Source organism: Sorex fumeus, unplaced genomic scaffold, assembly GCF_029834395.1.
Source record: "Sorex fumeus unplaced genomic scaffold, SorFum_2.1 ptg000041l, whole genome shotgun sequence".
NCBI classification, from domain to species: Eukaryota; Metazoa; Chordata; class Mammalia; order Eulipotyphla; family Soricidae; genus Sorex; species Sorex fumeus.
In genome coordinates, this window is record NW_026606098.1 from 7,610,393 (window position 1) to 7,633,737 (window position 23,345).

General features: G+C 60.5%; 1 protein-coding gene across 4 annotated transcripts in view; it reads right to left on the reverse strand.

Moving 5' to 3' along the window:
• Window positions 1-1,093: 1,093 nt before the first annotated feature.
• UNC13A (unc-13 homolog A) overlaps window positions 1,094-23,345 on the reverse strand; it is a 43,387-nt gene continuing 21,135 nt past the window's right edge. The window contains exons 21-44 of one of the 4 annotated variants that reach the window (XM_056119827.1): window positions 23,070-23,233; window positions 22,607-22,757; window positions 22,359-22,427; window positions 22,178-22,267; window positions 21,857-21,991; window positions 20,735-20,868; window positions 18,227-18,312; window positions 17,990-18,116; window positions 17,511-17,607; window positions 17,110-17,253; window positions 16,586-16,669; window positions 15,723-15,800; window positions 15,553-15,641; window positions 14,765-14,917; window positions 14,056-14,179; window positions 11,863-11,901; window positions 11,293-11,322; window positions 9,828-9,884; window positions 8,719-8,799; window positions 8,189-8,336; window positions 7,274-7,330; window positions 4,982-5,074; window positions 3,446-3,605; window positions 1,094-1,398 (exon numbers count right to left, since the gene is read on the reverse strand). In XM_056119827.1, the coding sequence (XP_055975802.1) occupies window positions 1,098-1,398; window positions 3,446-3,605; window positions 4,982-5,074; window positions 7,274-7,330; window positions 8,189-8,336; window positions 8,719-8,799; window positions 9,828-9,884; window positions 11,293-11,322; window positions 11,863-11,901; window positions 14,056-14,179; window positions 14,765-14,917; window positions 15,553-15,641; window positions 15,723-15,800; window positions 16,586-16,669; window positions 17,110-17,253; window positions 17,511-17,607; window positions 17,990-18,116; window positions 18,227-18,312; window positions 20,735-20,868; window positions 21,857-21,991; window positions 22,178-22,267; window positions 22,359-22,427; window positions 22,607-22,757; window positions 23,070-23,233 (2,691 nt within the window). In that variant the 3' untranslated portion in view covers window positions 1,094-1,097. The remainder of the gene's footprint in view (window positions 1,399-3,445; window positions 3,606-4,981; window positions 5,075-7,273; window positions 7,331-8,188; window positions 8,337-8,718; window positions 8,800-9,827; window positions 9,885-11,292; window positions 11,323-11,862; window positions 11,902-14,055; window positions 14,180-14,764; window positions 14,918-15,552; window positions 15,642-15,722; window positions 15,801-16,585; window positions 16,670-17,109; window positions 17,254-17,510; window positions 17,608-17,989; window positions 18,117-18,226; window positions 18,313-20,734; window positions 20,869-21,856; window positions 21,992-22,177; window positions 22,268-22,358; window positions 22,428-22,606; window positions 22,758-23,069; window positions 23,234-23,345) is intronic. The other 3 variants (XM_056119829.1, XM_056119828.1, XM_056119830.1) reach the window with 3 other exon arrangements.

Below are 23,345 nucleotides of genomic sequence, written 5' to 3' on the forward strand. Positions count from 1 at the left end.
AGGGGAGGGGCAAGATGAAGTGGAATATTTCTGAAACTGTTCTTATCTAGAAGTCAGAAGGTGATTCCACAAATACTTCCTGAGGATCTTTCCACATGTGCTGAGCTGGAGAAACACACACACACACACACACACACACACACACACACACACACACACTCTCTCTCTCTCTCTCTCGTTTCATTTTCATTTCTTTTAGCCTGGAGAATCCTGGGAGAGGCTTAAGATGTGGGGCCTGATCCCAAAACTTCACTCTCTTTTGGTGGGAGTTCAAGATTTCTCAGGGGTACGCCCTCTGGGGTCCAAGGGGGAAAAGGGAGTGGGTGGTGGTCCCTGCTTGGCAACCAGAGGTGGGAGGAACAATGGAGGGGTCTTGGCCCAGACGCCCTGACCCTTGTCAGGATTGGGGGGGTCCCCCTGAGGGGAGGGTTAGCAGCAGTGGGGAGCTGTGTGGAGTCACTCTATGTCAGCCCCCTGCCCGGGTGGAGGAGGGGCCCAGGGACCCTCTGAGACGAAACGGAGGGTGGACTCCGAGGTGAGGACTAAGTACGGGAGGGAGGGGGACAACCCTTTAGGGAAGTTGAGGGACTGCCCGGAACCCCCAGAAACAGCCCCTCAGCCCCCAGGGTCCAGGCACCCGAGGGCGCATGTGCTTTTGAAATTCCATCCTTCCTCCTCTCCCTGTTGATATTTTGCACAAACATCTAAGACTCAGGTTCCCTAGGGGGGACCTTTCAGCCCCACCCCACCCTAAGCGGGCTCCCAAGGGAGCCCCCCCCCCGTTATCGAGGGTGCTAACAGCTCCTTACTTGGCAATCGGTCCAGGGCCCCCCGGTTTGGGGACCTGTCTTATGGCTTTTCCAGGGCACAGGGGGCCGCCCTGCCCGACACCCAGCACCCCCCACTCCCAGCCCTCCGACGCTGGGGCTCGGCCTCGAGCTGGGAGGGCGCCGCCCGCTCTCCTCCGCCCGGGCGGGCGCGGCCCCCCGAGGGGGCGGGGCTTCGTCCATTCCGAGTTCCCGAGAGCGGGAGGCCTCGCGCAGGCGCCCTGAGCAGTTCGGAGGTGCTCCCAGCGCGCAGGCGCAGTGCTGCCCGCCCTACTGTGCAGGCGCCGCACCGCCCTCCTCGGCCGAGCGTGTGTCAGACTTGAGCTTGACGAACTCCTTGGCCACCTCGTCGTTACTGCGCTGCGACAGGATGCGCAATACCGTGAGGCCCGTGTCGTCCATGTGGATGCGGCGGCCGAGAGGCAGCCAACAGGCAGCACTGCCACGCTGGACCAGCTCGCGCAGCTGCAGCACGGCCAGCCCCACCGTGCGGTCCTCACGTGCGAAGCAGTAGTCCTTGACGCACACCTGCAGCTCGTAGCACTCGGGACCCACGTCGGTGCTCAGCGTGCTGCAGGAGGGCGAGGCGTGAAGGCAAGGCCCCTATGCTACCTCAGCTGCCTTCCCGCCCAGGGCCACGCCCACCAACCGCAACCCGCCCAGAACCACGCCCACCAGCTGCCAGTCCCGCCCACGGGGCCCACCCATTGCGAGCCTTATTCTGATCCCGCCCACCACACTACCCACCAGCTGCTCTGCCCCGCCCACCCCAGCCCTGACTCCTCCCATGTTCCCGCCCACCTATTGCTCTGCCCCATTCGGCCTGCAAGTTGCTATTCCCGGCCCCACCCCGACTCCACCCAGTGGACCCCCTCCACACACAACTCCATTCCTCCTTTCATTAGCCCCTTCTTCGACTCCTTCCACCCTTGACTCTGCCCCTTTCTTGGCCCCAGCCTCAACCTAACTGTCGCCTTTACCCCCATGACTTCATCTCTGTGACCGTGTGTTGCCTGAGACTCCACCAACATGGACCTGCCCCTCCTGTAACACGCCCCTTCATGGATGCCCCCCCATTGGCTCTACCCCTCGCGTGATTTCGCCCTCATGTGTCTCTACCCCTCCACGAACTGTGCCCAGCACCTCTACTCTGTCTACCTGGGCCGTGATCCGCCCATCTCTCTGCGGGCACCAACTCTCAGGCATCCACCCTGTCCGACCCGTCTGCCACTCTATGTCTTCGCTGGCCATGCCCACGTGCTCAAGACCCCTCTGCCTCCACCCCTCTGTGGACCTAATCAAACTTTTTCATGGCCCTCTGCCTTGCCTTGCTATCTGTTCCTTCTGGCCCATGTACCTGATGGAAGCCCACAGAACTTAATGTAGGCAGGCAGGCAGATAGGGAAGGCCCCCTGCCCAGGCAATGGCAGAAAATTTCTTGGGAAGTAATAGCTCTGAAGTTGCAAAAGGCCAACCTTGCAGAAAACAGGAACTAAAACCTGATAAGACCCTCACCTGGCACCAGCATCAGATCCCGAGAAGATTGGATCCCTCCCCATGAAGGAAATTCCTCGAACACCTCGAAATGTTAGTACTATAGTCCAGAGAAGACTTCACAACATTCCAGACCAAGATATCCCAAGAAGATACTCTATAAAAGCCACCTTGAACAAAGGAAGGGCGCACATATGCTGCCCGAGCCCATGTGCTGCTTGTGGCCGAGCACATGTGGTGGCCAAGCACATGTGTCGCCCATGCACATGTGTCGCCCGCATCTCTCCTCTTGAGATGTGTACTTTTTTTTTTTTGCTTTTTGGGTCACACCTGGCGATGTTCAGGGGTTACTCCCAGCTCATGCACTCAGGTGTTACTCCTGGCAGTGCTCAGGGGACCATATGGGATGCTGGGAATCGAACCCAGGTCGGCCATGTGCAAGGCAAATGCCCTACCTGCTGTGCTATCGCTTCAGCCCGGAGATGTGTACTTTCATGCTTTCATGTCTAATGCTGGTATGTGTGGGGGCTCTCTCCGCCCTTGGATACATCTGCATTCTCTCTTGAGTGCGTTACTCTCCCTCACACTCCCTCTCTCCCCCTCCACACTTTCAAAAACCCTCCAAATAAAATCTATTTACTTCACTGCTTGTCTCTTGAAATTCCTTTCTGTGAGGCAAAACAAGAACCCAGTAACTCTGGGCCCCAGATGGCAGAGGCAGAAGGGGAGAAAGTGACTTTCTCCTCCCCGCTTCACATAAGTCACCTATGCGGCCCACTGACATCAAACTGACTTCCCATCCCACCCTCACCCCCACCCTCTCCGGCCCCATCCCTATAGATGCTACACTGCCTTCAACTCCCAAGCCCCTGGCCCTTACCGCATAGCCATGGCATGACCCTTCACTCCCTTGACCAGAGATAGGAGTCCCCAGCCCGTGAATCTTGCATTCACTTGCGTTCACCCTAGATCCTGCTTGCCCATGGCGTCCCTTCCAGCCCAGGGCCCCCTCACTCCCGGCCTCACTCCTCCCTGCACCCAGGGACCTCATCATTGCTTACGTGTCCCTGAGATTCACTGGGCACAGACCCCATGATATGCTCCCAGAAGAACCCCAGACTCACAACTGAAAGCTCTCGTTGTACTTGGGAGCCCAGCTGTTGTTCTTGGATTTTGTTGCAAACTTGCGTTTCTTGTCACTGAGCTGGGGCCCAATGATATTGACCTCGATGAACGGCCGGAAAATGCCAGAAGTCTGCCACTTGAGGTCATTGGCAGCCACCACTGTTGGGAGAAGTGAGTGATTCCCCCACTGACCCCTGGTGGGGAAGATGGCGAAGCCTGATTTCCATCACCAAAGACTACATTTCCCAGCAGGCTCTTCGAGTTTGCTCCAGCCAATAAAATGCGAGGACTCCTACTAGGGGCAAAAAGGCTGAGAGCACTCTAACTTTCTCCTTTTCCAGCTCGTGGGTGGAAGCTGAGTTCATGGGGGACCCTCCAGAGAACGAAAATGCAGTGGGGATAAAAGCGGGACAATGGGCGGCAGGGGCCTAGATCCCCAGCACTGAGTGTCCCTAGTATCACCAGTTTGAATCAACGCAGAGACTGTGTGGCTAGCCACTGTCACAGCAGGTCTGCATTCACACGGCCTGCTCTGTGCTGCAGCGATCAGAGGATAGAGCAGCAGGGCTGCAAGTCACGAAAGGCCGATAGACCTCAACAATGCTGTTTCCACCCCTGGATCTAGCTAAGCCTGAAAGTGTAGCACTGTCTTCCCATTGTTCATCCTTTTGCTCCAGCAGGCCCAGTAACGTCTCCATTGTGAGACTTGTTGTTACTGTGTTTGGCATGTTGAATACATCACAGGTAGCTTGCCGTGAGGGCAAGATACTCTCAGTAGCTTGCCGAATCTCCGAGAGGGGCAGAGGAATCGAACTCGGGTCGTCGGCCACATGGGCCACGTGTAAGGAAAACGCCCTACCCGCTGCGCTATCTCTTCTATTTTCCCATTTTTGGGAGAAAAACGTCCCATGCATGCAAAGGCTGAGCTTCACTGAGCATTTGCCTTGCACATGGCCGACCTGGGTTTGATTCCTGGCTGAAACCTTTTGCTTGTTTTAATTTAGGGGTAACAAAAACACCCCAAGGGGTACTTGGAAGCTTACTCCTTGTTCTGGCTCAGGGGTGATCTTGCAGGCTCAGGAGACTACAAGGTGAGGACCTCCTACTGCAAATCCTGTGCTCGGGTTCATTAGGCTATCACCTACGCCCCTGGGGTGAAAATATTCATCTTGTTTTCTGGATCCATACCCAACGGAGCAGGGGCTAGCCCTGCTATGTGCTCGGGTGACAGTCCCAGTGAGGCTTGGGCTGTAGGCGGTGCTAGGGAGAGGACTTGGGGCCTCCAGCACACAAAGCCTGGGGACTCAGCCCGGTGAACTCAGCCCGGTGAACTCGCTCGCCTCCTCCCTCACTTGTTTTCTCTGTTTGGCGGAGCTAAGGGGCGACTCCGGCTCTGTGCTCAGGAGTGAGCCCTGGAGGTTCTCAGGGAAGTAAACCCGGTTCCAGGTGCCAAACCAGCCTCATCTGCACACAAGGTTAGCCCCTTCAGGTCTGCCCGCCACCCTGCACCCCGCTCCCATCCCAGCGCGTCTCACCTTTTACCGTGACCTTGTGCTCCCCGGTTCCTGGGTGCGTGAAGAGCTCCACGTGGACGGAGACCTCCCCCACGGTGTCTTCCACACCCGAGCCTGGGCGGGGCGGGGAGGGTGTCCGATGAGCTCCCTTCCCAGCCGCCCACCGGAGGGCCATGCCCATCCCTACGCCCCTCCCCCACGGTGCTGGCAGCACCAGGTCACCACCCCCACCAGGCTAGCAGCGAGGGCACTGGAATAGTGGCCGCTTCCTGGGCAATGGCTGTGTGACCCGGTCACAGCACTGCACCTCTCTGAATCTGGCTCACGGGCTTCCCTTCTCCCCATTCCACTAGCCACTATGGAGTCGGGACGCAGCCTGCATGGTCCCGTGCCTCAGCTTCCCCTCTAGTTACAACGACACTGTCCAGGTTCTCGTCCTAACAGTAGCTCCCCCACCCTGGATCCTTCTCCCTCTTCTTTCTGATCCTCACACTGCGTGGGGGGCCCCGCACGCCCCTGGCACACGCGGTTGGCTCAGCCTAGGGACCCATCAGGGACCTGCACGCTGACTTCCAGGCTGACCTTATCAGAACCGCCTCCTCGGCTCAGGGCTGCAGATGACTGGCTCCGGAGAGTCACATGACCACCACTGGGCCAATGGGAGCCAGTCTTGTCTCTCCATCCAATAAGGGGAGAGCCCGCCCCACAGAGGGCCAATAAGCAACGACACTCACTGCCAGATACGCTCCATCTAACTCATCCTGTTTTGTTTTTACCCTTTTTTTTTGGGACGGGGATGTGTTTGCACACCTGGCAGTGCTCAGGACTTACTCTTGACTCTGTGCTCAGGAATCACTCCTGGTGGTGCTGGGGAAATCATAGCCATGCCAGGGATCAAAAGGGGGTCGGCCGCATGAAGGCAAACGCAATACCCATTGCACTATCACTCGGGCCCCTGCTTTGTTTCTTAAACGGGGACACAGCAGGGGGCACCAGGGCTCTAGCCAAGGGTGCTGATGACAGCCGGGACTGCTCCATGGTTCCGAGTGTGCCAACCCTCAAGGCTGTCTCCTGGCGTCCCCAGCTGTGCCCCCAGAGCCCTTACATCCCGGCTGCCTGCGCTGAGACCCCTGCTCTCGGTCCCGCTGTGCTGAGGAGGGTACAAGGATCACAGCTCCTGCTCCCGCCCCACCCTTGGTGGCCCTGGGACTGACATCCTGAGGGGCTTGGGAACCTGTGGCTGCCAGCACCCCATGGCCTTCCCTACACCCAAAGCTCCCCGTATCTGGAGCACCCCATGCATGAAGGAGGGAGAGGAGAAAGAATCAGGAAGGGGAGGAGAAAGGTTCAGTCCAATAGCGAATCCGGTGACCTTGTGCAGGGTGGGAAGTGACTGCGGTGCCAGAGACCCCCGTGACCCCGCTTCTGGGGCGTGCAACTGGGCAGCCCTCCCCAGGCCAAGTTCCTTTTCAACCCACGCTCCCACCCGCCCCCAAACCTGTCACATGCTCAGCCCCCGCCCCGTCCCTCCCCAGGCTGATGCAAGCTCCATCCGGGCCAGATTGGGGGTGCCGGGGGTGGGTGGGGTGGGACAGTGATGGGGGTGAGACCAAGGCCAAAGCTAGTAAGAAGGGGGAGGGGGGCAGGGCTGAGCGCCCCCTCCCGTGGTTTGCTGGCTCCAAGGGGGCGTCTGCAGGGTCCTTCTGCTCCCCCACCCTCATCCCCCACACTGGGTGCCTCAACAGGGACAGTCACTGGGCTCAGCGGCCTCATCACCGGACTTAGTGTCCTGACCTCAAGGTGCAACAAGGAGGATTCTGCAAGAGTCCTGGGCTAGTGCTTGGCCCGGAAACACGGGGTCGTGCACTTTCTTTGACAGAGCAAATTTCATTTGATTTTGGTAGTGGAGTGGCCAGCAGTGTGTGGGGGCCTTTCCTGGCCCTGCTCTGGGGTCTTGCGGGGCCAGGAACCGAGCTGGGTCCACCTGCTGTGCTGTCTCCCGCGCCTGGGCCCAGAACAGCAGTAGTGGCCACTGCAAACCAGAGCCGGATGGTCCCGGGAGAAAGCAGCGGCCCCCAGAGGTCACCCTACTCAGCAGAGCTGCACCCAGCGGGGCCCCTGCCCAGGGCCTCTGGCATCGGCCCCAACGGATGCCCCTGGAACGTTTCCCTTCCTTGCCCGCGTGGAACCAGCAAGCCGTCCTTCCCCCTCGGCCAGCGGGCGCCCAGGCGGAAGGACAGACGGGCCCTTCACTAGCCGGCGGGAGGGCGCAGGTGCCGGGCGGGGTGTGGGCGGCGGGGTGGAGGCACGTACCCTTCTCAGGATAAATGTCTTCACTAAGAGTGAACCTAGTCCCCTGGCCACCGTGGACTGATCAGGGGAGCAGGGAGAGGAGGGGGCGAGTGGAAGGGGATGGAGGGCGAGTGTGCGTGGCGGGGAGCGGGGCAGCGAGTGAGCGGGAAGAGAGACAAGAGAGAGAGAAACGTCAGCGGCACGCACGCACGCACGGACACATGGACACGGACAGCCTCCCGCAGGGGCCCGGAGGGGCGGGGAGGGGTGCGGAGGGGCCGTGGGGCGGGTCTCCCCCCTCCCCCGGCCCCGACCACTCCTCTGGGGTCAGCTCCCCCCTCCCGGGGAGCGGGGCTGCGGGAGGTCCGGAGACAAAGGCAAGAAGAGAGAAAGAGACAGACAGAGAGTGTGAGAACTCACCCTCCAGGTCTGGGTCCCTCCCAGGCCGCCCCAGGACCCGGAATTACAGACACCACCCAGCCCAGAGCCGTCCACCAAAGCCCTGGCCCAAGACGTCCAGGCCCCGCCCCAGAGCTGTCAATCTTCTCCTGGTCCCATGACGTCATGGACTTGCTCCAGAGAGGAGCATTACCTTCAGTCCCTACGCCTGTCAGTGAACCCCTCACTGTCTCCGAGAAATCACGGGGCTCACGAGGGCCCGCCTATGACATCACAGAGGTGGGGAGCCAATGGGCAGGACTTGGCATGACGTCACAGTGACTGGAGCCAGTGGGCGGGGCTCGGATATGGCGTCACAGAGACAGACAGGGTGCCAACGGGCGGGCTTGACTACGACGTCAACAAGGCAGGGAGTCAGCGGGCAGGGCCCAGATACGATGTCACAGAGGTGGGCAGACAATGGGCGGGGCCCGGAGGCGACGTCACAGAGGCAGGGAGCCAATGGGCAGCCAGCAGCGGTCAAGGGTGGGGCCTTACCCTGGGCCGACTGTGTCTGCACGAAAGTCTTGATGAGTAGGTCGGTGGCTTGGGTGTAGAGCGACAGGGCATAGCGCAGAGACTGCAGGTCGGGGCTTTTCTCCAGGAAGGTCTTCTTGAGGCCTACGCCGCCAGCGTGGAAGTATTGCTATGGGGGGAGGGGAGAGACAGCTAAAGGGTCCCCTGGCTCTTGCATGCCAGGCTGTGCGCCACACCCACATCCCAGCCCTGTTTATTTTGCCCTGTGAACTCCTATGCATTCCTCAGAACCCACTGCCCACATGCGCAGCTGCTTCCAGAAAACTGCTCTGCTTCCTTCTCTCCTCATCCTTCCCACTGCACCCCCACCCCCACCCCTCAGGGCCGGGATGAAGGTTACCAGGCTGTGCCAAGCAGCCCGGGGAGTGGCAGGGCCGACCCATCAGGCAGTCTGGCTCTGGCACTGGGGAGGGGTGAGTGCTCATCAGAGAGCATAGGTGCGCCTGTGTTCTCGTCCACACCAGCCCCACCCAATGGATGGTGCTTCTGACCTTGATGGTGTCCAGGGCCAGCTCCACCACGGCACACTGCTTTGGGGTTAAGCTCTTGGCTTCCTCTCGCACCATGTGGTCCTGATGATGGAGGAAGAGGCGGCTGAGCACGGCAGGGCTGGTCGCGGGTCTCTACTCTGCAGAGCTGGAGGTGTCTCCACCCCACATGTAACTGGCACGGGGCCTTATTTGATTTGTCTACTTTTATTTAAGAAAAAATTTTTTTCTTCTTTTTGGGTAACACCCGGCGACTCACAGGGGATACTCCTGGCTCATGCACTCAGGAATTACTTCTGGTGGTGCTCAGGGGACCATATGGAATGCTGGGAATCGAACCCTGGTCGGTTGCGCGCAAGGCAAACGCCCTAACGGCTGTGCTATCGCTCCAGCCCCTATTTTTTAAATATTTTGTTCGTAAAAGAACAAGATGTTTTATTTTTAAAAATAGCCTGTCCCCTTGATCATGCCGTACCTGAACACGAACCATGCAGCTCTTTCCAGCACACTAGAACAGCTAAACTGAGTTCAAGTTATTCTATTTTTTTTTCCTTTTTGGGTCACACCCGGAGATGCTCAGGGTTTACTCCTGGTTCATGCACTCAGGAATCACTCCTGGTGGTGCTCGGGGGACCATATGGGATGCTGGGAATCGAACCCTGGTCGGTGCAAGGCAAATCGCATGCAAGGCAAATGCCCTAATGGCTGTGCTATCGCTCCAGCCCCTATTTTTTAAATGTTTTGTTCATAAAAGAACAAGATGCTTTATTTTTAAAAATAGCCTGTCCCCTTGATCATGCCGTAACCTGAACACGAACCATGCAGCTCTTTCCAGCACACTAGAACAGCTAAACTGAGTTTAAGTTGTTCTATTTTTTTTCTTTTTGGGTCACACCCGGAGATGCTCAGGGGTTACTCCTGGTTCATGCACTCAGGAATCACTCCTGGCGGTGCTCGGGGGACCATATGGGATGCAAGGGATTGAACCCAGGTTGGCCACGTGCAAGGCAAATGCCCTCTCCACTGTGCTATTGCTCCAGCCCCTTAAGTCATTCTAAATTGAGTTTGCAAAAGCACATGCCCGTGCAGGACCCATGCCGTTGGGAGCCCACCTTGAGCTTCGACAGCTGCCCCAGTTCCTTGGCTGCATTGAAGATCATCTGGGTTCCCTGCAAGGAACAACAGACCCGCCCGGGGTGAGGGAGGGACTCGAGCCCAGGCCCGCGACCCCTGGACACCATGTGAATGCTGGCCACAGGCCTGGGGCGGGGCAGAGCCCCTCAAAGGGGGTGGTGAGATCTCCCCAGAAATCCCAGTGAAAGGGGTGCTGCCCTCCCAAACCCACCCCTCTATGCTCTCCCACAGGAGAGCAGGCTGCAATGGCAGTGTGAATGTGACAGTGTGACAGTGTGTATCTGTGTGTAACAGTGTGTGAGACTGTGACAGTGTGTACAAGCGTAGAAGTTTGCATGAGTGGGAGTGGGAGTGTGTATGAGTTTGAGTTTTTGTGCATGAGTGAGTGGGAGAGTGCATGAGTGTGTATAAAAATGTTCATTCATGTGTGTGTATGAGTGCAGTGTTTATATGAGTGTGTACATGAATGTGAGTGCGTATGAGTGTGTGTGTGCATGAGTGTATTGCCAGGAATGTGTGTGACGGTATATATGAGTTTGGTGTATGAGTACATAAGTGAGTGTGCATGAGTGTATGTGTGTGAGTGCTGAGTGCACGTGAATGTGCATGAGTACATGTGTGCGAGTGTGCATGAGTATTTGTGTGAATGTGCATGAGTGTATGTGAGTGTGAGTGCACGTGTGTGTGCATGTGTGTGTGCATGAGTTCATGTGTGTGTGCATGAGTGTGTGTGACTGTGTGCATGAGCGTGTGTGTGCCCCACATTGTGGCATGGTTTGGAGGTGCTCAGGGTATCTGGAGAGGACCATGTGATGGCTCCAATGCCCCCGGAGGGCCCCGTTTTCCGGAGGACGGTGTTCTTCATTCAGAAGAGCTGTGACTTGACTTTTCCAAGGCAGCAGAGTCCTACCCACAAAACACACCCCCAGGCTCCCCGCTTCCCCCAAGAGAGGTGCCACCAAGAGGGTATCCTGGCTGCGGCTGTGTGGCCCTGGGAGAGTCCTGCGCCCTCTCTGAAACTTCCCTCTTGCTGCAAAGTCACAGGCGTGCACTAAGGCCCTCACATGATGACGGCTGGTGGACGCGAATCCAGCAGGCGCCCTCACCCCCACCGTCCCTGAGTCCCACCCCGCTAATGAGGACAGGCGGGGGAGTCTGGGGGTCCGGCAGCGCAGAAGCAGATGATTCTCCTGAGTCACCACCAGGGCTGTGAATGGGCTCCTGCTTACTCTCCTTCCACCCCCTGCTGCCTGTGCCTCAGTTTCCCCTGCCATACCCTCCTCCCACCTGCTGTACCCAACACCTCCCGACGAACAAGACAGACAGAGGAAGATCCCCCAGACGGACGGACGGACGAACGGACGGAGCACAGGACACCCCAGCCCACTGCACAACCCACAGAGGCAGGGGAAGGGGGACAGACGGGGAGGGGACCGGGCTTACATCCGAGTGGGTCTGCGGTCTCCCCCGGCCCTGTGAAGAGAACCAGCAGGGTCAGCGTGGGCTGCGGGGATGTGAGCAGTGGGACTTCCCTGCCCGCGGCCCAGGGGACCCCAACCCCACTTCTTCCTTGGGGGCCTCAAAAGGGGGCTCAGATCTCTCCTCCAGTTCCCAGGACCGACCCCCAACCCCTGAGTCTAAAAAGTACCCTGGGGGGGGTCACAGTCCCCTCAACACAGGCAGGCTCCGGGCTTATCCAGGGCGCGCCAGGAGTTCACACACACGCGCGCACACACACACACACACACACACACACACACGCCTGCACACACCGCTGCACAGGTGCACAACGGGCAGCTGTGCATGGGCTGCTGCAGCACCCGTCTCCTTAGAATGTGAGAACAAAACCAGCTGCAGAGAAAAGCATGTTTCGGTCCAGGCTCCCACGCGGGCTGCCACAGAACCTTAGCCCAGCTGTGGTGGCCTCCGGGCACCCACACCCTACCCCAGCCGGCCTGCACGCACGCGCACACGCACCAGGGCTCTGGCCTTGGGGGGCGAGACCCGTTTTACCTTTTCTAATCCCTTGCCATGTTTTCTCAAGAGGGTGCCCTGCAGAGACAAGGCCACAGGGTCACAGACTGACTTGGAGGGGAGTGCCCGGGGGGTGGGGGGTGGGTAAGGGAGGGGCAGGGCGGGGAGGGTAGGGATACAGAACGGAAGTCAGAAGAAGAGAGTGAGGAGAGAAATGTAGAGACAAAGAGACAGAGAGAGAAAAGGAGGGAGAGATGGAGGGCGGAGGCAGGGGAGGGAGGGGGAGGGGGAGGAGAGGGGGAGGAGAGGCTGGGAAATAGGAAATAGCACCACTGGCGTTTACTGTACACGTGGAGGGAGGGGCGTCGGAGTCCCCTCTTAGGACTTTGCAGGCAGCTCCCACCCCTCCTCAGTCCCGCTCTGCCCCTCTGCAGGACTCAGCGCCCAGCCAGGAGGAGCCTGGTCTGGGCATTCAGCAGGCAAGTGAAGGTCTGAGTCTGGCCACTGCCAAAGTTGATCAAGATGGTCACTGCCAAAAGAGTCAGTTGTCACGGAGGCCTGAGTGTGCGGCCCTGTCCTAGCCACCCGGGATGGCCCTGCCTCTGTGCTACCTCAATCCCCTTCCTGCAGACAGGACTGGGGCTTGGAGGAGCAAGGACACCTCAAAGTCACGAGGTGGGGACGGGGAGAGGCTGAGGAGGCTGTGTGCCTTAGGAGGTACTGGACTGTGTGTACTGGGAGGCGGGCTGGGGAGGGTTGGGAGGGGTTCTTGGAGCAGCTGAGCAGGAAACCCACCCCTGTCAGGTGAGTCTGTATTTTGGGGGTGACGTCAAGAATTCAGAGCAAGGGGTTGGAGCGATAGTACAGTGGGTAGGGTGTTCGCCGGTCCGCGGCATCCTTTAAGGTCCCCCGAGCACCGCCAGGAGTAATTCCTGAGTGCAGAGCCAGGAGTAACCCCTGTATGTCGCTGGGTATGACTCCCCTCCAAAAAAAAAGAAAAAAAATACAAAGCAAAAGGGAGGCTGGATGGCTCTGATCCTCCTCCTAGCTGGTGGTGGGGTGGCCGTGGCCCGAGGGGGCAGGGCTCCCCGTGTGGGTGTAGTTCCTGGTGGGCGTGTCCCCGTGGCTGTGGTTTCCCGGTGGGCGTGGCTTCCGTGTGGGTGTGGATCTAGTGGGCGTGGCTTCCCTGTGGTGTGGTTCTCAGTGGGTGTGGCTTTCAGTATGACTTTCCACGTGGGTGCGGTTCCCGTGGGCGTGGCTTCCACCCATGCCCCGCCCCATGCCCCACCCCACAGACACAGGCACATCTAGGCAGGAGGTGGGACAGACAGAGTTGGGGTCCGCGGGGTGCCGAGGGCAGGGCGTTGGGTGGGGGTGGGGTGCAGCCACAGGATGGGCCGAGTCCAGACACAGAGCGGACGACAGACAGACGGACAGACGGAACTCTACTTACGATCATCTGTCAGCCGAGGTGGGGGTGAGCGGCGGGGAGGGTGGGGAGGGGAGATAAGTTACCGTGAGTCGTGGGGGCCAAGCAGGTGGCCGAGACTGCACGGAGGGGCCCAGCCTGGGGCTTCCAGGTGCCCGTGCCCTCTCGCACACCCCTGTAACCTCCCAGAAGTGCTCTTTGGTTTGCTGTGCTTGCCCCCTTCAAAACAACTCCCTAGGCCGTCCGGACCTCAGTAGCCTGGCAGGCACCACGATCCCAAGGATCACTGCCCCATGTATGCTCAGAGGGATCCCAGATACCTCACTGACCTCTGCCTACCTAACCTCTGGCCTTGACCTGTCCAACATACCTGTGACCTCTAACCCCTATGGCCTTGACCTTCGCCACACCCCATACGACGATGACCTCTCTGACCTTGACACCTTGACATATGCCTGATCCCATATGACCTTGACTTCTGCATGACCTCATGACTGACCTTTGACCGTGACCTTTCCAGACACTTTAGTCTGAACCTCTGCCTGGCCCCCATGACCTTGACCCTTGCCATATTGTCTCACCTACATGACCTCAAACTCCGCCTGACCCATGCAAACTTGACTTCTGACCTTTGACCTTGATCCCCGAATTCTTTGTCCCTTCTGAACGTCAAGGTCGATGCTGCCTTCCCTCTTTGAATCTGTGTGGACCCAGAAGCTCAGGAAGTCTGGAGTTCAAGTGCCCTGCCCCCACAGCTGAGCCCTCCATGTCCTGTGGCCCCCAGGGGTGCCCAGGGGCCTCACCGTCTGGTCGCTGAGCGGCGGCAGCACCACCGTCTTCTCCATGGTGTTCATCACCAGCTTCCAGAGCTCCTTCAGCACCCGCTTCAGCACCGTCTTCTCACAGATTTTGGCGAAGAGAGTCAGGCTGGGGGCGAGGGGCAGGCCTGAGAGGGCGTGGCGGGCGCAGGGCACCTCGAGGCGCACGTGCACACATGGGAGGGGCCACACGGGGTGCAGGGAGGCTCTGGGTGACCTAGGGGTCTCCCCTGAGGGGAAGGGGGACAGCCCACCAGGTGCGGTGGGGCCAGACTGAGTGGGGGAGGGGAAAGGAGGAGGAGGGAGGAGGGGGTTGGAGGGGGAGATAAATGCACAGGAATCCAGCTGGGGAGGGGCTGCGGGGGGGGACAAGCAGCCCTCCTGCAGCGGTGGAGTCCAGTGCTCTCCCCCCTCCCTCCCTCCTTCCCAACTCCCTTCCATCCACCATTCCTCTGCGCCCATCCACGCACCCTCCGTCCAACAGTCAGCCAACTGCCCACACCGCTGACTAGCTGTCCGTGCCTCAGACCGTGCTCCATCCTGTGCCCAACCCCCCCTCTGCCAGCCCGTGGCTGAGTCCCCGCCTTCCCTCACTGCCCCCAGCCTGCCTGTCCCTCTGCGCTCGCTGCTGACCTCTCCTCGGCCCCGTCCCCACCCCCAGCCAGCCGCCCGCAGAGTCCCTCTCTGGACTCACTTGCTGTCCAGCAGGTCCATGATGGGCTGGAGCACGTTGTCTGCGTCCTGGGCCACACTGCTGCAGGCGCTGGCGGGCACGTTCCCGGTGCCCTTCACCTGGCTCAGGATGTCGCCCATCTGCTTTACACACTCCTCTATGTGCGGCTGGAAGCTGGCACGGGGGTGCGCGTCACACAGTGGGGGACTGCAGGCTCTGAAGCCTTAGAGCTGGATCCCACCACACCTACCACCCCAGGGCCCACCTTCTCCCCCTTCCCAGGGCCCCTCCCCTGAACACTCCCTCAGGGCCTCTCCCCTAGGCCCTCAGGCCCCTCCCCCAGAGCCCTGCCCCTAGGCCCCGCCCCTAGGTCTTCCCCAGGCCCCTCCCCTAGGTCCCGCCCCTAGGCCCTCTCCCAGAGCCCCTCCCCCAAGCTCCTCCCCCAGGCCCCCCTCTAGGCCCGCCCCAGGCCCCTCCCCCAAACTCCTCCCCTAAGCCCTCCCCAGGCCCCTCCCCTAGGTCCTCCCCAGGCCCCTCCCCTAGGCCCCTCTCCAGGCCCCCAGGTCCCTCCCCTAAGTCCCGCCCCTAGGCCCTCCCCCAGGCCTCTCCCCATCCTTCCCCCAGAACCCCTCCAGGTCCTTCCTCCAGGATCCTTCATGGCCCCCCTCCCCAGTCCCTCCTCCAGGGCCTCTCCCCGTCCCTTCCCCGGCTCCTCCCTCAGACCCCTCCCCTAGACCCTCCCCCGGCCCCTCCCCCAGGGCCTCCCTCCCTCCCAGATGTGCCCCGGACCCTACTGCTGGGGGGCACACCTGGTGGCGAACACGCGGCTGAGCTCGTCCAGGACGTTGTTCAGCTTCACCTGCAGCCCCTTCAGGGTGTCGCTGGCCTCCGCGTCCAGCTGCAAGAGAGGGGGTGGCTGCAGGGTCCACCTCCTCCATCCCACGGCTCCCCGAGGGTCCACTCTCCTCCCCCGCCTTACCTCCTTCCCGCCCATGGCTTCAAACATCTTCTCCAGCTGCACCCGGAGCTGCTGCGTGTTGTTCATGAGGATGCAGGGCTGAGGGGAGAGTGAGGAGGGCGGTTAGGGCACAGGGCCCCTTCCCCTTGCTCCCCGCCCCGCGCCACGGCCAGGGGTCCGAGTTGGGGGTCCGCGGAGTGAGCTGAGGAATCAGTCTGGGGGGCAGGGAGGGGCTTTCCTCTGGGAACAGGGAGGCAGAAGGAAGATCACCCCCCACTGGGTCGACATGCAGGGGCCCGGGACACTCCCACAATCTCCTACTCCCACATAGGGGCGGGAAAGGCAGTTCCCTCATCTGCAGACCCCCCACCCAACCTCCAACACTCGGAGTCACAGACACATGCAGACTGGGGCCAGCATGCACAGGCAGTGGGGCCTGGGGGGCCTGGGGGTGTGGGCAGGGAGGCAGGGGAGCAGGGCGAGGGAGGGGGACACGATCACGGGCAGGTGGGGTTTGGTATGGGGGCAGGGCTTGGGTCAGGACAGGGATGTGTGCATGGCCGGATGATGGGATGGGGGCAGGGGTGGGGCTGGAGGGGATGTGGGGGCCAGGGCTGGGTCAGGACAGGGATGTATGTCGGGCTGGATGATTCAGTTGGGGCAGGGGTGGGTCTGGAGGGGCTGTTGGGGGCAGGGGTGAGGCTGAAGGGGCTGTGGGGGGCGGGGCTGGTCAGAAGGGGGTGTGTGCAGGGCTGGATGATGGGGTCAGGGCAGGGGTGGGTCAGGAGGGGCTGTGGGGGGCAGGGCTAGGTGAGGGGGGGGTTGTGCAGGGCTGGATGATGTGGTCAGGAGGGGCGTGGGGTGGAGGGGCCGCCGCAGGTCACCACTTTCTCCTTATCCTTGGAGCAGTAGGAGGCGTAGTCCTTGGACACGATGCTCGCGTACTGCAGGAGGACGTTGCTGATGGTCTGGGGGGCACAGGGGACTGTGAGGGGCGGTTCAGAGGCTCGTCACCGCTCTGGAGCCTCACTAGTGCCCTGGGCCTGAACCCCGCTCTGCTCCCAAGGAGGGCGGGGGGCCGGGGTGGCATCACGGTGGGGAGACAATTGGTTTCCGCGGCTCAGGGCCACCATCAGCAGTGCTCGGGGCTGTCCCTGGCCCTGTGCTCGGAGTGACCAATGCCCCCTGGGCCCTCGCTGCCTCCCAGAAGGGCCCTGATGGCTCTAGAAGAGACCCACATGGTTCCTCTGTCCCAGCTCCAAGCCAGCCTGGGCCAGGCCAGGGACCCCAGGCACGCAGGTCAGCTCAGGATCTGGGGGTAGGCCAGCCTCAGCACTGCCCAGGAACCCTCCCCCCACTGAGCGCCCCCACAACCCAGCCCGTCCTGTCCTGACCCACAAGGCCCCACCTTGGCAAAGCGCCTCATGTAGTGGCCCACGATCTGCGGGTCCGGACACTCGAGCTTCTTGATGATCTCGAAGCTCTGGTTGAGCTGGGAGAAGACGTCCACCACGGAGCAGGAGAACAGTGCGTGCTCCGAGGTCTGCTGGAACTGTGGGCAGGGGGAGGAGGGAGTGAGTGTCTGGGAAAACTCTCCAGACCCAGAGCAAGACCCACGGCGGCCCCCGCGTGCCCAGGCCCTGCTCCATGCGTCCAGTTCTGAGCGGAACTGAAGGCGCGTATGGGTGAGCTGATAATCTCCTGGGCGTGCGCATGCCTGCTGGCCCGAGCTCAGGGTCCGTCGGACACGGGCGAGCCCGAGGCCTGGAGCAGAGCGGGACAGGACCGGGCAGCAGGGCAGCGGCTCACCCCGTCCTTCTTGTCCCGCTCCAGTGCCCCATGCAGGAAGTCACGAGACACCTCCTCGTTCTCGTCCAGCCACTGGATGACGAAGGGCTCGAACCACCTAGAAAGGGCCGGGGTCAGCACAGGGCCAGGTGCGGGGTTGGGCTGGCAGACAGCCAACCCTGCCAGGAGTGATCCCTGAGCACCACCGGGTATGGCTCCAGCCCCCCAAAACCAAACACCCAAACCACTGGGCGGCGATCTGGGCTGGGGCGCTGCTTCCTGGGCCCCCGCCCCCACAGGACGCCCCCTCTCAGGCCTCGCCTGCCTCTACCCCTGAAACAAACCTGGGACCAGGCCCAGGGCCAGCTTGGCAGGAGGGTCCAGGAGCCCCACACGCCCGACTCGGATTCTCTCCACTGCTGCTCTGGTTTGGGGCCACACCTGGGGGTGCCCAGGACTCAATCCTGGTGGGGTGCTGGGGACCCTGCGAGGTCACTCACGCGGGGTACTCGGGCACACGGTCCTTGAAGGCGGGCAGCTCAGCCACATACTCGTTGTACAGCCACTTGACCTTGAAGTGCAGGTTCATGTAGTCGGCACTCTTGCACAGTCGGTGCTTGTCGTGCTCTGCGGGGGGGGGGGGGGGTGGCGGGGGGGCAGGAACGTAGGGGAGAGAGTTCAGGGCTCTGTGCGTGCCCAGGACTGCGAAGGGGCTGAGGGGCCTGGCAGGCACTCACCCTCCATGGCGTACTTCATGTCCTGGGCAAACAGGCTCCACATAACCTCGGCGCTGATTTTGCCCACGTTCAGTTCCTGTGGAAACCTGGGCGGGGTAGGGGGGCACTGAGGATGGGGCTGGGCGCGTCCTCGCCATGGGCGGTGTGTGCAGGCGGGGGACTGCATGCAAGTGCCTGCATAGACGCTGACTGCCAGGTCCCATGGCACCCTGAGCCCCCACCCACTGTCCACCATTCCACCACCCCTCTACCCCCACCCCTCCGTCCTCCCTCCCTCCCCCTTCCATCCTTCCACCCTCCCATCCTCCCTCCCATCCTCCCTCTGCCCCTCCAAGCATTCGTCCACATCTCTGCCATGTCACCATCCATCCGTCCACCCCTCGGTTCACTCTTCATCCGTTCACTCACTCACGCATTCATCCTCCCATCCATCCATCCTTCCAGTCCACCCACCCACCTCTCATTCATCACCGACCATCGTCCTCCCCTCTCCTGCACCCACGCTTGATTTCACTGCCCAGAATTGGAAGCCCTTTAGCCTTCATCTCAGGAAGATAAAACACAACAGCTTATTGGCCAACACCGACAACTGCACAAATAATCCACAGACCAACACTGGACACAGCAGAGATGACTGCGAGACACACAACGCTCTTGATTGTCCTCAGTTACGTGGCTGAGCCTCAGACCATAGCGATACACAAAAGGACCCCCATCTACTAAGGGTATCTGGGCTGGAGGGACAGGACAGTGGGTGTTGTTTCAGATCCCCAACTGCGAACTCATCCAATGCAGTGGAATCTTGACAAGGACCCCGACTCCAACTCACAAGCAGTTTATATAGGGTTTAGTTGAGGAGCAGTTTATATACTGGTTTTGTTGTTGTTCTTGTTGTTTTGCGTTTTGGGTCACACCTGGCGATGCACAGGGGTCACTCCTGGCTCTGCACTCAGAAGTTACTCCTGGTGCTCAGGGGACCATATGGGGTGCTGGGAATCGAACCCGGGTCGGCTGCGTACAAGGCAAACACCCTACCCGCTATGCTATCTCTCCAGACCCTATACTGGTCTATTTTCAGCATTGCCCTATTACAATAGTGGTCAGCAATTAGACAGGAGGTACCAGTAATGGTCTGTGGTTCTTTTCAAGAAGGATGCAGTGACCCCTCATAACTGGTCAGATCTAACTGCCCAGTTTCTTATCTAGGTGAATTACTCAATTGGGAGTTTACCAGAAACTGCAGTTCCGCTCTGGGGAAACAGAAACTGAGGCCTAGGTGAGACTTAATGATAGCTGTAGCTTGTCATGGCTTCTGAGGAGCCTGCGTTTAGGCCTCACACAGAGAGGGCGCTGGCCTTGCACACACCTGACCCAGGTTTCATCCCTGGCACCCCTTATGGTTCCCTGAGCACCACCGGAAATTATCCCTGAGTACAGAGCCAGGAGTCAGCTCTGAGCACTGCTGCGTGTGGGCCCAAAACAAAAACAACAAAACCCTCCAACATACCTTGGGAATATAAGGCAATTTTCCTGTAAAACCACTCACATAGCACTGAGCACCAGTAAATACCTGCACACGATCTACTGTGACTCGTGGCTCTGAACATGTACAAAAGCACATGGCCACATACACAGCCACATGGGTCAACATGTATAAAATGCTCCAGTAACGGTGCACGTGTGCACTGTTTCATGCTTTTGGTTCTGTAGGGCAAATTCTCGACCCACTGGACTCTCTTGTCCCACATTTTCAAGTCTGCTTTTGCAAACGGTGCCTAGGTGACCCTATGAGACCACCTGTGGGACAGCTGCTCCACAGACCCAAAAGCTACAAAGCAACTGGACGCAGTCATCAAAGCACCAAATGATGTGAGTCTTCAGGCACATACACACAGTAACACACACATGCTCACACATGCGCACACACACATTCATACACATGCACACACACTCAAGCACACACATAGATACACAAATTCACACATACATACACTCACGCAGGCACACATGCATACACGCTCACACAGGCACAAGCATGCTTACACAGGCACACACATGCTCACACAGGAACGCATACGTACATACACATGAACATACGCATTCAGGCAGGCACAAACATGCATGTACTTACATATATACACACATCCACACATGCACACTCAAGCGGGCACACAAACATGCATACACACTCATGTAGGCACACACGAATGATCGCAGGCACACAAACATGCTCCCACAGGCACACATGCATGCACACACACACTCCTGCAGACATACACACATGCGGGCACACACATGCATGCTCCCGCAGGCACACACACACACAAGCACACTTGCACATGCACACACATGCTCCTGCAGGCACACACACACACACAAGCACACTCGCACAGGCACACACATGCTCCCGCAGGCACACACACATGCATGCACACACACGCATGCAATGCATGAGCATGCTCCCGCAGGCCTGGCCGCTGGCCCACTGGGGCGCCAGCGCAGACGCACTGGTTGAGGCACGGCGTGTACGAGTTCTTGTCCTCCTCAATGATGGACACGATGAGGGTGATGAGCTTGGACCAGAAGTCCAGGTTCTTGATGCTGGGGCCCTGCTCCTCCGGGGGAACCTCCCCCTTCTTCGCCTGCAAGGAGCAGGGGAGATGGGGCTCCTGGGGCTGGGGCAGGGGCGGTTCAGGGGGCGCGGCGGGGGGCTTGTGTGGAGGGACTGAACTCATGTGAGCCCACCCACAGAGGGCTTCCCGCACCCTGACAAAGCCCAAGGGAAGCGCAGAGCCTGAGCCCTCAGCCAAGGGATGGAGAGGACGGCAACGGGTCTCGGGACACACGGCCCCGACGAACTTGGCTCAGATGAGCCCCGGGAGCTTGAGATGAGGGGGCGCCTGACCCTGGTGGGCGGGTGGTGGGCTCTGCACCCCTGGGGTGAGGGTACCAGCCCACCCGCCGTGGGCAGCAGCGACCCCCATGTGGGCAGCTGGGAACTCAGACCCAGTTCAGCTCTGCTCTGCTCGTGGGAGGGCAGGATCGGGTGCTACTGAGTCGGGCCACAGGACTGAATGGGAGCCGGGTCTGGGCGGGGGTGGAGGGCCAAGCGGCTCTTTATTCACTCCTGAGCCCAAGTCAGCAGGGAGAGGGGATCTCAGCTCACTTGGCTCCAAGCCAGACTGACTCCACCCAAAGTGCTCCCACCTAGCAGAAGGGGGGCTAAGGGGACGGTCAGCCCTGGAGGTCAGATTGATGGGACAGCAGGGAGGGTGCTGGAGTCCCGCAGGGCCCCCTGAGCATCACTAGGAGTGATCCCCGAGTGCAAAGCCATGACTCAGCCCCAGCACCCGGGGGTGTGGCCCCAAAGCCAAACAAAACAGAAACCCAGGATCCCCCCGCCCCAGGACAGGGCTAATGACCCAGCTCAGGAGCATCCTGTGGACTTTCCGATCTGAAGCACGAATGGGGTGATCTCAGTAAACTGAGTCAGAGAAGCCGAGATCAGGAACGCCGCTGTCTCCCGCAGGCCCCCCCAGAGCCAAGCGAGGCCGCAGAGGGGCAGAGCAGTGTCCAGCACCGAGGGCCGGCGGCCTGTGGGTGCCTCAGCCGTGGCCCCCGCCTGCTCACCGGGTCAGCCTGGTACTCGCGGCTGTAGAGCTCATGGCAGTTGTTGAAGATGTACTCGTAGGTGGAGTTCAGGCACGCCTTCACGCAGTCCTTCACCACCTGGCTGGCACGCGGCGGGCTCTGCAGCTCCTGAACCTGGAGGGACGGAGGCATGGCCGGGCATCAGGGAGGGCGGGGCGGGGAGGGGTCACAGCTGGGCTGGGGTGGGGGTTGAGGCACAGCGGGGCGGGGCGGAGCGGGGCACAGCAAGTCGAGCGGGGGGGGGGGGGGGGCGCGGCACGTTGGGGTGGGGTGGACCGCGGCGAGGAGTGGGGGCTGGACCTTCATGCGGAAGAAGGTGATGCTGGTGAGCAGGTCCACGGTGGACTTCAGGTCCTGCAGCCGCTCCGGGCTGCTAGCAGGGAAGTTGTTCTGTTGGGTGATGGGGGGGTCAGTGTTTTAGGGGAGACGCGGGGCCCGGTCACTGCAGCTCGCAGGTCTCAGGGGTGGCCACACGTCTTACCCGGTACATGGACAGGTCGATGCGCAGGGAGTTGTGGAGCTGGTCCAGGAGTTTCACGAAGCGCTCTTTCTGGGGACGGCAGGGACATGGCCGCTGGCCAGCATGCCCCAAGCCACCAGCACAGTCCCCAGCATGGGCAAGGCCAGCAGAGGGCAAGGACTTAGCAGACACACAAGTCAGGGCCCCCATCCCTCACCCAGCCCCATCCCCACGGGAACTGATCCCAGGCCCCCATCCCCGGGACTGACCCCAAAGTTGGAGGCAGCGAAGCGGTCGGAGGCGGACACGTTGGTGGAGGCAGCCGTGTGCGCATAGTAGGCATTGATGTTGGCCAGCAGCGTGCTCATGACGGCCGGCACCCCCGGGCACATGTACTTGGAGGACAGGCAGGCGAAGTGCCTGGGGGAACAGGGGCGCTGGGCCTGACACCCCCGGGCAGACAGCCTGACCCCAGCAGCCCCTGCTCCTGCCTTTTTCTGCTTGGGGGAGATTTAGGGAGAGAAGCCACACCCAGCAATACTCAGGAGTCACTCCTGGCAGGCTGGGATCATCAGCTGGCAAGGTCAGCGCCCTTCCTGCTATGCTCTCACTCCAGCCTCCTCCCTAGGTCCCTCCTGTGCCCCCTGGCACACCTCTGCTCCTCACCCTGGCTCTCATCTGCCTGGACCGCCCTGGACCCCAGGGGGCCACCCACGCCCACCCGCGCCTCACGTCATGGCCTGGTAGATGGACTCAACACCGTAGCGCATGGCGAACTCGTCCACCACCTCCTGCGCCGTCTCGTCGTAATAAACCTTCCATGCGTCATCCCCCTTGGCGTCTGGGATCTTCACCACCCCATTGTTCTGCACATCCGTCACGAAGTGGAACAGGTTCTGTGGCCGCAGGAGGAGCCAGTGAGTGCTGGGAAGCACGGCAGGGCCAGGCCCAGGCGGAGGTGTGTCGAGTCTCCCTGCAGCCTCGCGGGTTCCCTCACCCACTCACGAC